This window comes from Tenrec ecaudatus, chromosome 1 (assembly GCF_050624435.1).
Source record: "Tenrec ecaudatus isolate mTenEca1 chromosome 1, mTenEca1.hap1, whole genome shotgun sequence".
In the NCBI taxonomy this organism is placed as follows: domain Eukaryota; kingdom Metazoa; phylum Chordata; class Mammalia; order Afrosoricida; family Tenrecidae; genus Tenrec; species Tenrec ecaudatus.
Genome location: NC_134530.1, coordinates 184,151,619 through 184,169,289, shown reverse-complemented (window position 1 = coordinate 184,169,289; position 17,671 = coordinate 184,151,619). Strand labels below are relative to the sequence as shown.

At 40.0% G+C, this 17,671-nt stretch overlaps 1 protein-coding gene across 12 annotated transcripts in view; it reads right to left on the bottom strand.

Annotated features, from left to right (window-relative positions):
* Positions 1-1,056: 1,056 nt before the first annotated feature.
* The window catches only part of PRRC2C (proline rich coiled-coil 2C), a 74,867-nt gene continuing 58,252 nt past the window's right edge, over positions 1,057-17,671 (bottom strand). For 4 of the 12 annotated variants that reach the window (XM_075564866.1, XM_075564891.1, XM_075564900.1 and 1 more), the window contains exons 25-35: positions 13,265-13,463; positions 12,385-12,588; positions 10,892-11,007; positions 10,445-10,581; positions 8,393-8,624; positions 8,045-8,167; positions 6,937-7,155; positions 6,248-6,351; positions 5,842-5,968; positions 4,810-5,046; positions 1,057-2,881 (exon numbers count right to left, since the gene is read on the bottom strand). In XM_075564866.1, the coding sequence (XP_075420981.1) occupies positions 2,624-2,881; positions 4,810-5,046; positions 5,842-5,968; positions 6,248-6,351; positions 6,937-7,155; positions 8,045-8,167; positions 8,393-8,624; positions 10,445-10,581; positions 10,892-11,007; positions 12,385-12,588; positions 13,265-13,463 (1,956 nt within the window). In that variant the 3' untranslated portion in view covers positions 1,057-2,623. Of the gene's footprint in view, positions 2,882-3,323; positions 3,377-4,809; positions 5,047-5,841; positions 5,969-6,247; positions 6,352-6,936; positions 7,156-8,044; positions 8,168-8,392; positions 8,625-10,444; positions 10,582-10,891; positions 11,008-12,384; positions 12,589-13,264; positions 13,464-17,671 lie in introns of all 12 variants that reach the window. The other 8 variants (XM_075564884.1, XM_075564910.1, XM_075564918.1 and 5 more) reach the window with 5 other exon arrangements.

Here is a 17,671-nt window from a genome sequence, read left to right as displayed (position 1 = left end):
TGCTCACCTCCCCAACACAACCGCTGAAGACAAAGCAGGCGAATAAGCAAACGTGGTGAAGAAAGCTGATGGTGACCAGATATCAGAAGATATAGCATCTGGGGTCTTAAAAATTTGAAGGTAAACAAGTGGCCATTAGCTGAGAAGCAACGAAGCCCACATGGAAGCACACCAGCTTGTGCGATCACAAGATGTCCAAGGGATCAAGTATCAAAGAACAAAAAAACCTCACCATGGTGAATGAGTGGGGGGAGTGAGGAGTGGAAACCCAGAGCCCATTTGTAGGCTACTGGGCATCCCCTTACAGAAGGCTCTTGGGGAGGAGACGAGCCAGTCAGGGTGCGATGTAGCAACGATGAAACATACAATTTTCCTATAGTTCCTAAATGTTCCCCCCCCCCCCCGCACTATCATCCTAATTCTAGCTTACAAATCAGACCAGACCAGAGGATGCACACCGGTACAGATAGGAAGTGGAAACACAGGGAGTCCAGGGCGGATGTTCCCTTCAGCACCAACGGTGTGAGTGGCGACACTGGGACGGTGGGTTGGAAAGGGGGAACCGATTACAAGCATCTACATGTGACTTCCTCCTTGGGGGACAGACAACATAAAAGTGGGTGAAGGGAGACGTCGAAGAGGGCAAGATATGACAAATAAAATAATTTATAAATTTATCAAGGGTTCATGAGGGAGCGGAGAGTAGGAGGTAGGGGAAAAATGAGCTGATGCCAGGGGCTTAGATGGAGAGCAACTGTTTTGACAACGCTGAGGGCAATGAATGTACAAATGTGCTTACACAATTGATGTGTGTATGGATTGCGATAAAGAGTTGCATGAGCCCACAATTAAAAAAAATAAAAAAGGTCGTTCGACCTCCAAAGGGGTAGTGACCAACAGGTTGAAAACCACTGGCATGGAGCAACGGCTGCCAACAACAGAACATGATATACTCTTGGTCAGTATTTCTGTTCTGGTACATAACAGACCAACCACCATGCTTCAGATTTGAAGAACGAACTCGAAGCACAATTCATTATTTAGAGAATACTTTATTAGTTTCTGTAATCAAACCCATGTAGATAAGACCTTACATATTTAATACAGTGCGTTTCCCCTGTACAAATGGAAAAAAAAAATTAAGTTTAACGTTTCTAGACCAATATGGCTGTTAATTTCTGTACAATGCCAACTCAACACGGTACAACTGGGATACTTTTCCAAAGTTGACAGCACAGCTAAAGTTTCCAAAACTTCAAATTATATATATATGTATATATATATATATTTATATAAAAAGACCCATCGCAGTGTTATGCATCAATAGCAGCAACAGCTTTTCCAGGTTCTGCAGTCATTTGAACAAAATTATAGAGACATCCAGCACACTCCATTAAAAAAAAAAAATACAAAACAAAACCTCAGAAAACAGCAAAGTTCTTAACTGTTGTGGTACCTGGCACCATTTTTTTTAATTAGCCTCTCAATCATCATTGGAAAGAAAACAGTCTAGAATAACATCATTAAAAACCAGCTCTGATATAGCACAGTCACTATTACATGTCATAAAGCAGGTACAAGATATTTTACATTCACAGAGGTATGATACAGTACGGTCCTACATCTATAATACTAGAGGATACAATTAAAAAGGCATTATTTGAGACTTGATTCTACTTTTCCAGCAGAGGGCCCATGGATGGTGTGACACAGCTCTGGGACAGAATTGCACCTACTTCGATGGGAGTTCCTGTCCCTGGTGGTGCAGCTCTAAATACTGCTCTCTCACGAACACCAGCTGAAAGCCATTAAAAACAAAAAACCAAACAAAACCATTGGAACCACGTAAACATGACAAAGTGGAGGCAAGCAGCGCACTCAACCCAACCATCTGTGACAGACGGCTGCAGGGCAAGAGCTCCGTGGAAGAAAAGATGCCACGTGGCACTTCATCGCTCTGGGCCAAACACAGGCAAATAGCCAAACATTATCGGGACCCGTTTGAGGGTGCTGACGTCAATACTTTATCACGGCCACTCATCCAGGAAGAAGGGGAGATCAGTTACCGCACTTTGATTGTGTTCAACTCAATCACTGTTATAAAAATAGCAAGCTGCCGTAATAAACAATAAGGCTCCTCTATCCAGCACCAGTTTATCTTCGGTTCTTTACCACCAAGCCTACAAATACCATAACCATATCCAAAGAACACAAGGAGGTAAAAGAAACCACTTTCGGACGTAGTAGCCAGGACCACCACACTGTTCAGCCTGTGCTGTTCCTCTGCAGTGTCATGTTCCTCACGCTTCTGGCGTTTCATCTAACTCATTAGGATTTTACTTCTAAACTACGTGCACTCAAAGAATGTGTGCACATATTTGCAAAGAAATTCTGACCGGAGCTGCCTGGCCACCAACAGAGCGGGTGTTATATAGTAGGTACAAACTGTGCAAAGCCTCCTTTTTACTGGTGCAACAGCTGTGTGTCAGTGTAAATTGCTCCTGTTATCCCTTGTGCACCTCTAAATTCTAGACAGGATGTCACAGACCACAAACCCTTCGGCTGCCGGCATTATTTGACTTCATTCTCCCCACCCCAACCCTGTGCAAATACAGCATAGCCTTTAAGATTTTGTTTCTTCGGTTTTGATTGCCTGAGGTTTGATTGGTCCAGTTCTAACAGGTTTGGTGGCCATGGTGGGTGTAGGGGGTGGCTTTTCTTCTGTTTTTTCCTGACAGACACTAGGAGGGTCGGTCAGTGTTTCGGGAGGTTTGCTTGAATCATTGTCCACGTTCTGGGCTTTGCCTCCTATTTGTTTGCTCTGTTGCTGTTCAGAGAAGAACCGTTGTGTGGACTGAAGAACCTCTGCTCTCTGCTTTGCCTTAAAAAATGAAAAAGAATAACTGAAAATATTGCAACATTACCAAAGCCTGTCAATCAATCTCAGTTCAAATTTTTTGCCAATCACAAATCAGTTTTTCCCACCTTGGATTGGCCCAAAGAAAAGCACCTCACTGATCTTTCAAACTTTTAATGCATGGATTTCTTCCTATCTATGAAAATATTCCATGTGAATTTTTTTAAACATCTGAAAATAACAGGACCACCTCCCACCACCTTTTAAAAAGTTGCCCTCTTATGGAATAATTAAATAGAAATTGCTGTTGGTATTTTTTTTCCCTGAAACACTAGATTATTGATAGATTTATTTAGGAACCCTGTTTGAAAACTTGAAAACATATCATGTAACACTTTAAAACTTCTAGTTATCAATATTTGGTCTACAATAAAATGAAAAGGAAGCACTTATATTGTGGCATTACCAACACCTAGGACCAAATGTCTTGTGGCTGAGTCCTCTTCCCACAGCTCTCTTCTGCAGGGGGAGAGCACCAGAAATTAGTAACTATGACCTCGCTCATCACTAAGTTCTGATAGCTCCTACCACATTCTGAGCTGGAAAATCGATATGCTCTTAGTTGTATTGACGATGTGTCCCAAACAACATATTTAGGTCAATCTGTAAACTATACCACCGTCACTAACTCAAGTTTCTACATTTCTTGCATAAAACAAAATCAAAACCCCTTCATGTTCTTTCTACAGGTAACCTATACTATCCAAAGAGTGGAAGTAATTTCACAGAAATTTGTACCCTCCTCCATCACGAATTAAGAAGACTACACCAAATAGTTTACATAGGTATCCATACACACTAATAGTTTTAGTATTTCTCAACAGAAGGGAAGTCCTAGCCAGATAGCCTAATAAAAGCAGGCAATGTTTAATATGAGTTTTACTTCATGGTAGTCTTTAAGTCTGATTACTCAAGATCAGAAACACAAGGATGTCAGCTCAGGAAGAAATTTAAACAGACAACAGGGTATCATAAGCATGTTTCTAATTCAGAGTAAAACATTACTATGGACCTTTCCCTTTTGAGAGCTAGTACGCTTTGTTTCAGGCTGACTTGATTATGTATGCGGTTGCAAAACAGGCAATGCTAGGTCTCTAAAGTCAAGTCTAAGTACACATGAAACTGAATGGATTCAGCTGGCTGTATAGGCAGACAGGTTTATGCTGGAAAACTTAAAAACTGTCCCCACACAGACTCCTAGGGACTCTTCTACATGAGTAAACTTCACATTTGGCAGTGCCTTTCATCTTGAAGGATCCCAAAGTGCTTTTTTTTGAGGTCTTCACCTAGTACTTCTGGGTTTATTGTGGGACACAGCCACCTCATGTGGCCAACAAAAAATGGGAAGACCGTCTGAGAAAACTGTACTTGACCAAGATTCATCAGGGAAGAACATTCAAGGTTGGTGACACATTTAACCATTTCAGAGTAGACACCATCACAACATAAATTCAAGTAGAGGGTGGAGGGGCAAAAGACAAAAAAGCAAAGCAAAAGCAAGGGGAGGGGGTGTTTGACACAGAGAAAAACCGGAATGCCTGTAAGTCATATTACTTAAAAAAAAAAGGTGGGGGGGGGAAGCATCTAAACTCAGATCTCCCTCAAATATTTATAAGGCAATTAACTTGGCCATAGAACTTAAACTGTTAATTTCTTGTGGACTATAGTCACAAAATGGGAAAAAACAAAAACAAAGAAACCCAAAAAAAAAGGAAGGGGTAGATGGGAGGAAGGGTGGGAGGAAAAAAACAAAAACAAAAACCCCAAACGTAATTATGTCCGTTAGGTCTATGACAGTGAATGCCTGGATGCATGGTTACGGGTCCAGAGGCATCTTAAGACATGGTTCAGAGACAGACTCTTGCTCTGTTGGCTGTTAACACTGTACTAACCTTCATGTCTTGTTCAGCCTTCAACGCAGCCTGGGCCTGATTACCTCTGACTCCAGAGAGTGATCCACAAGGACCCCTGGCTACGTGTGGCAAACGAGCATGGCTCATGAGGCCTGTGGTCAGCGGAGGAGGCATGTGACTGGCCAGTGCCATTGGTGGCCTCTGAACTGGCGCTGGGAAGGTGTTAGTATGTGGGGCTCTTACCAATGGAGGGACCAGGTTAGGTTGAGAGAGAATCTGAGTGAAAAAACAAAACATACAACATTGAACTGTTAAAAAAAAAAAAAAGCCAACAAAACCAGGTTGGCTTATTCTAGAATAAATCAGTACCCGGTCTGCCACTGAAACAAGTGCCTGGGCTGTGCCATTCCAATTACCGAGAAAGAGAAAACAGACCATGCTTGGCTAGTCAACAGAAAAATCAGGCAGAGCATTTTATGTAAAGGCTTGTACTTGATTCTAGCATCTGAAGGGGGACAGTGTTGTTTTTAAAAAGATGATTTTGCATAAAAGTATTCTGCTATATCAAACATACTAAGATTAACTAAAGAATACTAGTTCAAAAAAACGTGTTTCCTCAGGAGCCAATTCTAATTTATGAGAGTTATCAAATTCAAGTCAGTCCTTTAATATGATCAGCAAAAGGCAGAGGAACCAACTTGCTTATTACTAACACATCGGAAAGGCACATAGGTATCTCACAAGAAGGAAAGAAAGGCTTCAAAACTAGACAACATCAAGCACTGGGACCCTTCTCTGAAAAGTCAACTCCTTCCAAAAGGTTAAAAAAAGGACCAGGACTGAAATGAACTGTCAGAGCTGTGTGGGGAATCTTTTCACAGTTTCTTTCTGTATCGTCTGCGTTAGAACCATACAACTAATACCCGCGTCTAGCCAAAAACAGTTTCTCATGAAAACTATGCCTTGAAAACTGGCTTCCTATGTGGCAAGACTATTATAAAATCAGAGAAATAGCCAGATTAACAACAATTTGCAAATCAATCATACTCAGTCTCACTTATATCTGCCCACCTGGGGTGCAAACTGTGTAGGAAATGGCTGTGTCATTCTCACAGTGGCAGGGGCTGCCTGGAACTGCTTCTGATAGACAATGCTGTTCATTTTGCTGGACTGACTGTTGGGACTTGTGGACGCAGCCCTGGGAGAAAAGCCGCCATTAGTCAGTGCACCAACACCACAGAAATCACAGACGCTGCGCTAACATTTTGGACTCTCCGGAGTTACCAGACACGGTGGCTGAGAGACAACGGAGGGGCAAAAGTGAGAAAGGGACAAGAATTTTCTAAAAGTGTTAAGAAATTTAAAAACACATCACACAAACAAGGTCTTAAAATTACTTCTGTGCTCTACACAGCAACAGATTATCCTCTCTCAAGCAGTGGTGATCAAGGTAAGCAAGTATAAGTGCCTGTTTTACCGGAAGGGACTGGATGTTGGTGTGGTGCTTCTCCCGCTGATTGGAGGTGTGCCTGGTTTAATATCAATGCTACTTCCAAAGGCTTTTAGTTCCATTTCTGACATCTGAGAAAAAGCACAAATGTAACGTTCCTTAAACCCTGTAACAAAGCACTGTGTTTGATAAAAAAAAAAAAATGAAGGCTTAATCTAAGAAAGAAGAGAAAATTCTTAGTACACGCATTCTATAAATAGGTTTCAAACATTAAAAAATCTGGCAAAATTCGTCTAAACCCAAAAGTCACTGCCATGAAGTTGATTCCGACTCGTAGTGACCTTGCCAGGGAGGGTGGAACTGCCCCCGTGGCTTTCAGAGATTGCACTCTTCACAGGAGTACAAAACCCTACTCGCCTCCTTCGGAGCGACTGGCGGGTTGGGTTCTAACATCCGACCTTGAGATTAGCAGCCAATATACAGAACCACTACGCTACTAAGGCGCAATGTAAACCCAATGGCTGTACAAAAACCGTGATTCACTCATCAGTAGGCAAAAACCAAGAATCAAATGACTAACAATAGTTAGGAATAGACTACATTGGGTTTTACATTACCTTGGAGGGTGGAAAAAACATTTATTTTTGCAGATTACACATGAAGCCTGTATTTGCACAGGTGGTCTGAGTAAAGTGTACCTTATCTTTTGCACTTACTTTCCCTGTGGTTGCCATCATGCTATGCTGAGTCCCTGCAGGGATCAATCCTCTGAAAGGCTGGCTTACTGGTGCAGGGCGACTCAGGCTCTGGGCCTGAGCCTGTGGAGTGGTATGCTGTAATGGGGGCTGAAGTGTCTGAGGCAAAGCAATTAGAGGTTGCCCTGTTGATCCAAAATTAGGCAAGGAAAGTTGGGAGCCTGGCAAAGGTACTGTAACCTAGAATACAAGAAAACAAAAACTTCACCAATTTGCCTGTATCTATCTTGTTCATATCCCTGTCAACTACAGACACGTACAGCTCTTAAGTAATTCCTATGTGTCACTCTACTAAATTACACCAAGAGAAAGCTGTCACTTAGTTACTATCTCTGCCTACAACAAAGCAGGCCTTGCTACCTGAGAGTGAGGACACCATAAAACGAAAGCAATCCTGACTCTCTTTGAGTTCAAACTGGGATAAAATTTAAGACTAGCAACACCCTCTTAGGCATATTACAGTGCTTTCGAAGTCTTAGTAAAACCAGCTTCTACAAAACAAGAAAAAGAACTTCTTCATTCCCACACAGCCCCAGTATTTCATCTGCGTGGCTACAGACTAATCTACTTATGAACTGGCACTCAAAATCGCAACCAAGACAGTGCAGAGAAAAGGACTGAAGGCTTCTCGCCTCTAGCCCTCCAGATTCAAGGAGAGGGGGCTTAGCGACTCTGCTACAGGAGGCGGGATTTAAAAAAGCAGACTTTTCCCACTAAAATGACTACGCTCACGCATAAGAATAAGTGGCTGCTATTCATACTGTCACACAGGTGCTAATGGGTAGCGTGCTTATCATGCTTAGATATTAACTAAATTTTAGACAAAAAGCTTTAAAATGTTTATATTTATATTCACAAAACGCTATATTGAAAGGCACGTTTAGATGTTGGCTAAGTCTACCCTAAAAGGGTAATACTTGAACGACCGAGTGAACAAAGCACCTCACGTCTCCATGAAATTTCTATGGCTCCTCAGAGAACCTTTTGGAAAACCACTACCCCAAACTTGGTATTATTTAAATTCTCAAATAACAAAAGCTATAAAAAGAAGAAAATTGAGGAAATTTACCATGCCATAGTTTACCTGCTGGAGAGCACTCGGTGACTGGGCAGTGTTATAAAAATTTGTCTGACCAGGCTGTTGTACTTGTCCAGAATACAGATTTGAAGCCTGGGTAAGATTTGCTCTAGCCTAGAATGAATTTTAAAAGAAAATAGCAGTAAGATCTATTGAAACATTTTTCAATTCGGAGATCAAGGTTAACTTCAAAGCAATCTCTACCAATATTAATATTAAAAAAAACCCCGAAACACCCCACACTATGATTGTTTCCCTGTGCCACCAATTTTTCTTCTAAGCAAGTTTCCGTAAAAGAATCAGAGGCATGGGAAAATAAAGCCAGTGCATGGTCCTTACCTGGAGGATATGAGTGTCAATTAGTTGGGAACCTCCTAGTCCCGATGCCTGACTCAGCTGATGTTCATACAAGATTGGAATAGGCTGAGTGTTTGAAGTTTGTTGAAAGGCAAGACCTGATTGTGCCTTGGCGAGGTCCTGGTGCTGGACTGCTGGAAAATTGTGAATGGCAGTTCCAGACAGAACCATAGATGGCTGGGACAGACTGCTTTGCATAAAGGTTGGTTGAGATCTACATAAGTATACAAGATAAAAAGTATGTGTTAGAAGTCACTTGCATTTGGAATCTGGAAATTATGAGTATCTTAAATTAGGTTTCTACCATGGCTATACATCAGAATCACCCAGGAAGACCAGCCTGCCTCATTGCATGAGTTGAGGGCTCAAATATATACTTTAAAAACAAATAAAGAATAAATCCATAGTGTTGACAAAAAGGACCATCATCGATGTAAAACATTAAGTTTTAAAAAAAACTAACCCATGCAGCAGGAATAAAAGCCATTAAATTGGAATGGTAATCCAAGGTCACAAGCTATCCTCACAATATTTACATGTTATTGATATTTTCAAATATAAGATGGGAAAGCACGAGCAAACTATTAGAAACCATCTTCCTCTGCATGTAGAAATGGAAAGTGACAGCATAACATTTAGGGCTACGAACACTGTTTTAATCCCGTGCGGGAGTCTTCCAAGAGTGTAGCCAGTCCAAATTGAGACACATCATCAGTATAAAATATACCAGATAGCAGCGGGATATGGAAAATAGCTCATCAATAATTTTACATGGACTACATGTTAAAATTAAAATATTTTCATTCTTAGCAAAATATTTAATTGTTTAACCAACTTTAGTTAACTGAAATAATTACCTTAGATATGAGTAAAATTTATTTCACTTGTTTCACAGCATTTTAAATTTAGATTCTAGAGAATTTTAAATTTGGCATGTGACTTATGTCCTATTTCTAAACAATCTGACCAGTTGTGAAATAACACCTTCCAAGAAGAATATTAAAAGGGGGATAGCTTACAGAGGATGAGAGTGCCTTACTATTTCATCTCCCATGGCCATGAAAAGCATTATTAATTAGTAACTCAAAAGGTTTGCGTTACAAAGATAAGGAGTAATGCCTGTAGTTAGCATTCCAATAATTAACCCACTGTGCCACGAGAGGCTGAGAAAAACACCTATCATATACAAGCAAAGTTCCGTAAAGAACAGTTGTTATCATTTACCAGTAATTTATCATGTGTCTCAGTCATTCAAAAGGATGGATGCTTTCTCCACACTACCGAGGACACCTGGCATACATTATCTCCCTCAGCGCCATTCTCTGTCACGCCACAACTCTCTTTTATTATACTCTACCCATTAATGTATAGCAGCTAGCTTGCCATGCTCCAGCTCTTAGCAAGAACTCACTGCTACTGAGTTGATTCGAAATCCTGGCGACCCTACAGGGCAGAAGAGAACTGCTCACTGGTTCTGAGACACTAAATCTTTTACCCACAGAGTGAGTGGTATTAAGCAGGCCAACCCTTAACCCACTATACCATGAAGGCTTATTGTTAAGGAGCCCTGGGGGCACAATTAGGTTACAAGGCTCAGCTGCCAACTGAAAGAGCAGTCGGCTCAGCCCTTTCATGGGAGGGAGAATGGCACGTGTAGCCTTCACAAGCTCCTGAGGCAGTTCTATTCTGTCTTCTAGGGTTGCTCTGAGTCGAAGTAGGGTTGAAGGCAATGGGTTTGGAGCAGCCAGACAGCATGTAGACGTGCAACTGTTTCTTGCAATGTTAATTGTGTGGGGTTGTTGCTGCCCCTTCAAGAAACTCTGAGGGAGGCCTGACTTGATTCGATAAAGGTGGATGAAATAAACAGAGGCTGGAATAAATGACAAATACATTGTGCCATATTATTTAATCTATTTTATAACAAAATCATTCAAGCTTTTTGGGGGGTTTGTGGGTGGAATCGTACAAATCATTGCAAGAAGGCTATATATTATCCTGTTTTCAACATTATAAAGGTAATTTTAAAACAATTACCTATATGGTTGAAGTGAAGAACTGAATAATTCCTGAGCTTGGGAAACAGCAGGTCCAGCCCCAATACTCAGTTGAGCTTGATGCTGTCCTTGCAATGGTGCATAAATAGGGATGGGAATCTGCTGGACCGAAGCCGGCTGTAATGCCAAACAAAGCACCAGACATTCAAATTACATTTGAGAAAACAAAGTTTTGAGTCATGAAAAGAACAGACATTAATGCCATGTATCAGGCTCCCCTTTACAAAGTAAATATATAACTTTTCCTTTTAACTCATTACTTGTTCTGCAGTGTTAATCGTTAACTTTGCAAATTTTGGAAGACCTTTTCATTCTGCTAATACCACATCAAGTTAATCATGGATGATCTATCTGTAATCCAAAATGACTACTACAATTATATATATGCAGAGAAACTGGACCAGATACACAAGTTTTTGATAATTACCTGAGAAAGACCTGGTTGGAAGCCTTGCTGCTGAGCCAAGGATGGTGGAGCCAATCGTGCATGCTGGGTATTGAATAAATGACTTGTGTCCATGTAGAAAGCTGGGATTTGTGTTACTGGGCCCCAGGGAAGACAAACAGTTAAGTGTCAGAATTTTCAAAAGAGCACATGAAAATTTACAGTTTGTAGACATTTCCAATAGAGGTTTTCCACAGTCAGATAGCATGGAAACCTAGAGATGAAAATTAATGCCTGATCCCCCACTGCCACAGTTGACTGCAACTCACAGGCTGACCTACAGAACAGAGGGGCTCCAAAGAGACCTACCCCCAGGACCGCCACATCTTCCTCTCCCTGAGCGGTTGGTGGGTTTGAATTGTTGACCTTTCCGTTAGAATCATAGTGCTTTAACCATGGTGCCACAGGGCTATTTGAAAATCAATACAGCCATGGAAAAATGAAAACTGCAAACCTCCTAAGGTTCAACAACCATCTAGAGCTTGTGAAAGTACAAAGAGACATGCTCATCCACTGCCAAAGCAAAGTCAACCTAGAGAGCAGAATGGTTCCATAGCTTGTCTGGGGGTCACAGAACTTTATGGATGTAGAGAATGTCTCATCTTCCTCCTGCATGACTGTTTGGCTCAAACCGCTGTTTGTTTAGCAGCCCTGGCTTAGTCCTATACCACCACCAAGGGTATAAATCGGTAATATTTCATATGGTTAAAAACAAAACAAAAATAAGCCTATCTGTAAGAATAGCATAGCTACTCCACTTTTAAATCTACCTATTGTAATTTATCCAGTATTTTAGAACAACTTCATGATGATGAAAAAAAGAATGATGGCAAGGATCATTCCAGATTTCTAACTGTTATTTATATATGCTATTTTGTGGCCTGCCATTTTTATGTAATAGTATGTCCGGGAGAACTGCTCATATTATACCTATATTATAAAATATATCCTGAAAACCCTAAAACTCTACTTAAGTAATTGATAACATCTTAGCTATGAAGTTGCCACTACATTAATAAAATCCTAAATTCACATAGATACTTGGGTGCAAACAAATACCAAATATTATCTACTTTCTAATATTTCCTAAATGGAAATGCAAACAATATTTTCACTGTTCAGAGTCTAAATATTTAGTTGGGCACGTTATCCCATACCCCTACCACATAAATTCAGTTCCTTTGCTATTCTTACTTCCTTTTTTTACATGGAATTCGATTAGCAAATTGTTTTAGGTAACCAATACGCCCTATGATGATTTTATTAAAGTAATGTGAACCATGTAAATTATTTTGCAAATGAGTAGATAAGCATCTGTGTTAGAAACATCTTCCAAGAGACCTAGAAAGTGTGTTAAAGAGAGAGCATTTAACACTATATGAAATCTACAAAGCAAATGAAAAGTAAATTTAAATTCAAAAGGTTAAAACTCAGCACGCAAGAAGCATTTGAAGTCTTCAAATTCTAAGTAGTACCTGCTGCAGACTGAGGCACGTAGACCTGCGGGCTCTGCTGTTGCTGAGCAATAAGGGAAGGCATGCAGCTGAGCTGTGAAAAATGACTTGCGGAAGGGAGGCTGCTTGTCTGTAACTGTTGGGGCTTCACTTTACAAATGTTAGGCGGGTCAGATGTGGTTGTAGATTTTGTACTCAAAGAAGAGGTAGTATATGTACCAGCTCCTATGTTTGGTGGAGGAATAAAATATAGTATATTAAAAAATATTGTTGTTCAAGACAGCAACTGGAAACAAACAAAAGTAATCTGTATGCCCATTTATGATTATCATATACTTAGATCTGGGTTAAAGCCCCAAATCTCTTGTCACCAAATATAGATAAGAATATAAAAATCTAAGAAATATAAACAATCGATTTCTATTTAAAAAGGGGGAAAATAAGACACAATGTAAGGAGACGGAATAGGTATTATAACTAGCTTCAATTTTGGACATCTACATTCATTTTCAACAAACATGAACACCTACTAACGGCCACGTACAGGTATACTAGAGTTCAGTTGAAATAAGCCTGTTCTACAGCACTGCTCAGGATTACTGCCGTTAGTAGTAGTCGTTAGATTTGAAATTTTGATGCAATTGTGTATAAAAATTTCTGGGTCTAAGACACAACTCTGACTTCATATCCTATTCAAAGCAACTTCTGCACAACCGATCCTCAAAACTAGCAGTGCCTGCCAAAATCTTAAAAGGTGAGAGTGATGGATTACTAAACAGGTGATAATCGTCTCATAACTTTTGTATTTGGTAGTTTTTTTGTGGCATAGCAGACAGGAGAAAATTCCAAGAAATTCTGAATAATTCAGGCAATTTAAAGGCCAGGTATAAAGACCTTGTACCTGACAATGACGTTGTCGGGGTGACCGAGGCCACAGGAATCTGCGGCACGGAAGCACTGGAGAATGAACTGTAATTAGCGCTCTGTCCGCCGGCACCACTGGCTCCACTTGCCATGATGGGAGGTGCTGTGCAAGTTGCTGGCGATGCCTTTTCCCGCACGTTTGGAGAATTCTCCCATGCCTTGCGTGCAGACTCCATCTGTAACATAATGAATATTAGTTTTTTAAGTATGCCCACGTATTTAAATATCTCCATATTTATTCTAAATGCCAAGTACCTTCCATTCTATCATTGCTCTTTTACAACTTTTTTATAGAGCAAATCGGTTTTCCATTCAGTAATTTCTGCATGTTCTGGGACACTGATCACAAAATCCCCATTAGTTAATAGCACACTTTATGTTTCGTGCCTGTTTTTACCATAGGATTCAGAACACTGTCCATGGGCTATGTTGTACCAATGATGTCGGACTCCTCCAAGAGACTATAGTCACGCCCTCGCAGTGTTTGGTTACAGCTATGAAGTTTTCATAACATTGCTCCCCTGTAGCCTCTATAATACTCAGGTATATATCTACAGCACATAACAATACACATATGATCTACAGAGAACTTGCTGGTGGCTTTGAGAAGTAGGTCATAGAAATACAATTTACACTTAAACAAAGGGTCAACTCAATGTCACTGCCAGCTAACTGTAGACATTGGTATGTGTGGCTTCTGGTTTTACTTCTAGTTCTCCCAAATTCTTCAAAGGCACAAATAGGCTTTTAAAATATCTATACACAAAAGCACTGTTTAACAGACAGATAATGTGAGCCACTTATGAAAATTTAAAATTTCTTGCAGCCATATTAAATAAGGTAAGACATACATTTTGATTCTTTCTTGGTCAATCCAGCATCTCCAAAATCATGTTATTTCAATATTACTCAGTATGAAAATTTTGAGTCCAGTATGTCTTTTCTATCGAGTGGTATAGGGTTACATGCTGAGCTGCTACTGCAAGCGTAACAGTTTGAAAACCCCAACATACCGTATATACTTGTGTATAAGCCGAGTTTTTCAACACAAAAAAAATGTGCTGAAAAACTGGGGTTCGGCTTATACACGGGTCAGTGGTACCCCAGCGAGGTGTAACATCTCGTTCCCCACCCCCAACCAGGAAACGGGATGAGCGCCTGTTATCTCGCCGGTGATTGTCCTTTCTCCGCTGTTCATTCAAAGCCCTGCTGACACTGCAGGGCTTTGAATGTTTGTTCACTCACATCTAAGCATCAGAGCCGTCCTATGACGTGGACGGCTCCAATTCACAGAAGCACCAGTAGTGATTCACTTACGCCAGCAGCTGAACTGGTAAGGATGTGTCTGTGGCTGTGCTCCGTCTCTCCCCTCTGGTCTCTGTGTTAATTCACACCCCCCGCCCAACACTGTGTGTGTGTGTGGGGGGGGGGGGGGAGGTTTACCAGGAAAGTTCTTTTTCAAAGTCTTGTAATGGATACTCTTGAACCAAAACAAAAAAGCCGGTCATATGAGGCTGGTTCCAAAATGAAGGTGGTGTCAAGAGCAGAAGAAGAGAGCAATAACAGTATTGCAAGTAGGGAATTCTGTGTTGACGAAAAGCAAGTGAGGGAGTGGTGGAAAATGAAGGCTGACGTGGAACAGATTCCAAAAGCTCGTCGTGGTTTAACGTCTTTTTATGGGGCTCTAGAGTGAATTGCATAAATGGGTTATGGAATGTTGTCAAAATGGTTACTGCGTAACACGCATGGGAATCCGCACACGTGCTCTACAAATGGCTAAGGATGACAAATATAAAGCATCAGGCATTGAAAAATTTGCTGCGTCAGCAGGATGGTGTACCTGCTTCATGAATAGTTTTGGCCTACTATGTTTGAGACAGAGAACAAAGATTTCCCAGAAATTGCCACAAGACCTTGAAGAAAAATTTGTCATTCCAGTCATTTATTAGAAAACAAAGGAGGATTTATAATTATGACCTGGCAGATATTGGGAATATGGATAAAACTGCCATCACTTTTGATCTTCCAAGCAACAGAACTGTGGCAAGTTTAGGAGAAAACCACAGGAAACGAAAAACAAAACAAAATACTTTACAGTTGTTCTATCATGTTTGGCTAATGGAACTAAGCTGCGTCCTGTCATTATTTTTCAAAGAAAGACCTTGCCAAAAAAGATCAATTTCCCACCAAGAATTACTGTGCATGCACATGGTAAAGCCTGGATGGATGAAGATGGAACAAAAAAATGGCTGGAAGAAATTTGGAACCGATGACCAGGAGCAGCCTTAAAGAAAAAGCCATCGTTACTTGCTTGGGATATGTTCAGAGCCCACCTATTGGATAACATTAAAAAATTCGCAAAATCTAGTAAAGTTACTTTAGCCGTTATTCCAGGTGGGCTTACATCTGTACTGCAGCCTCTGGGTGTATCCTTAAAAAAACCTTTTAAAGACCGTGTGCGAAGGATGTGGCATGAATGGATGTCATCTGGTCTAGCCCAACTAACAAAAGGAGGAAATAACATGAAGCCTGACATAGAGTTAATAGCAAAGTGGGTTCGAGATGCATGGGAAGACAATCCAGAAGACATGGTGCGACGTGCCTTCCAGAAATGTAGTATTAGTAATGCTATGGATGGCAGTGAAGACTGCGCTTTGTATGAAAATGACAGCAGTGATGGTGATGATGGCGATCTCAGTGAGGACAGTGTCTATGCTGACCTCACACCAGCTGAAGTTCTGCATTGGGATACGGATGATGAGGAGGAATCCAGTTTTGAAGGATTTTAACTCTTTCCATTTTAGCTTGGTTGCTGATTGAGCTCAGGGAATAGTATTCTTAAGGTATTGTTTTTATTGACCCTACTTTCCATTTACTGTGCTGGTTTACTAATGTTAAAAGACTTGTCCATTTATTTATGTTTTTTATTAAAAATAAATATTTAAATACATTACCCCACTGATGTCTCAATTTTTAGTAATTTTATTTTCATTTGTTTTGATTATTGAAACTCACCAATAGCTTCTGCATTTTCCACCCTAAGCTTATAATCGAGTCAATCAGTTGTTCTGGTTTCCCAGGTAATAATTAGGTACCTCGGCTTATACTCGGGTCAGCTTATATTCAAGTGTATACGGTATTTTGTTTATTTCTTAACAGAGAGGTTGTTTCCATCCTCAGGCTATTATGAATAATGCTATAATAAACGTATATACGGTAGTCATTCCACAGAAGAAAGACAAAGCGGTCAGCTCTTAGAAACCCAAAGGGGCAGTCCTACCTTGTCCTCTAGGGCTGCTATTATGGTCAGAGTTGATGACAATGGGGGCCAGGAGTAAATCTCAAATGGAACTAGCCACATTTCAAGTGTTTAGCAGCTGCAATTGGCCAATGGATTCTGAACTGGAGGATATAGGTGCAATCCTCAAGTATTTCAAGGCTACTTGAACCAGAAAAGAATTGATTGCAAGTTTTCATTTCATCAGTTCTACCAGTCAAAATGCTAGCCTGAGATGAAAACTCAAAGCTAATCAATAAAACTCAACTGTGATGACTTACATAAGGGAATTCCTCTAACATTTTATATATACCACAGCTAAATAGTAAAAAAAAATTTATTTGATCAAATGATTTTAATTCTTAAGATTTTGAACTATTAATAATTTCAACCTGTGTCCTTAAAAACCACACACTACACATAATCCAACCTTTTCTTATGACTAAGACATCACTGTTAACTTGAAAGATAAATCACTTTTATACTTGCTTGAATCTTTCCTTTTTCTGAACTTGTTGATTTTAAATGTAATTTAAATAAAGATTTTTTTTGGAGTACACAATTAGCCATAACTACAGAGTTACTATAACTGGGTATGAACGCAATGACAGTGGGTTTGAACTACCTCAGTAGGTTTTTCAGGAGAAATATGTGGGGCTCTTGTGCCAGAAAGATTACAGCCTAGAGAAATTGATGGGGGTTTACTGTCACACGGGAGTCACGTGTGAACACACAGTTCACAGTAACATAATGAGATTTTTATAGTTTACAGCGATTTGATACGAGTACAATCATCTTCCATGCTAGATTTTTGTTATGTTTTAAACGCATCAATAGTTAATCTTACATAATAAATAGGTCACATGGATTGGGCTCGACTATTTCTTAAATAGCAAAAATTTTTAAGTTTCTATTTTTAAAAACTCAAGGAAATAAAAATAAGCACAATTAATTAACTGTACTTCCCTGGGCAAAGTACACTGTCAAGAATATCTAGATGATCAAATTTCACTAAATTGTACATATGAGGGATTTTCAAAGATTGTAGAAAAATTCCATTAACTTTTAATTAGATTTTTTCACAACTTTTTGAAGTTCCCATGTATT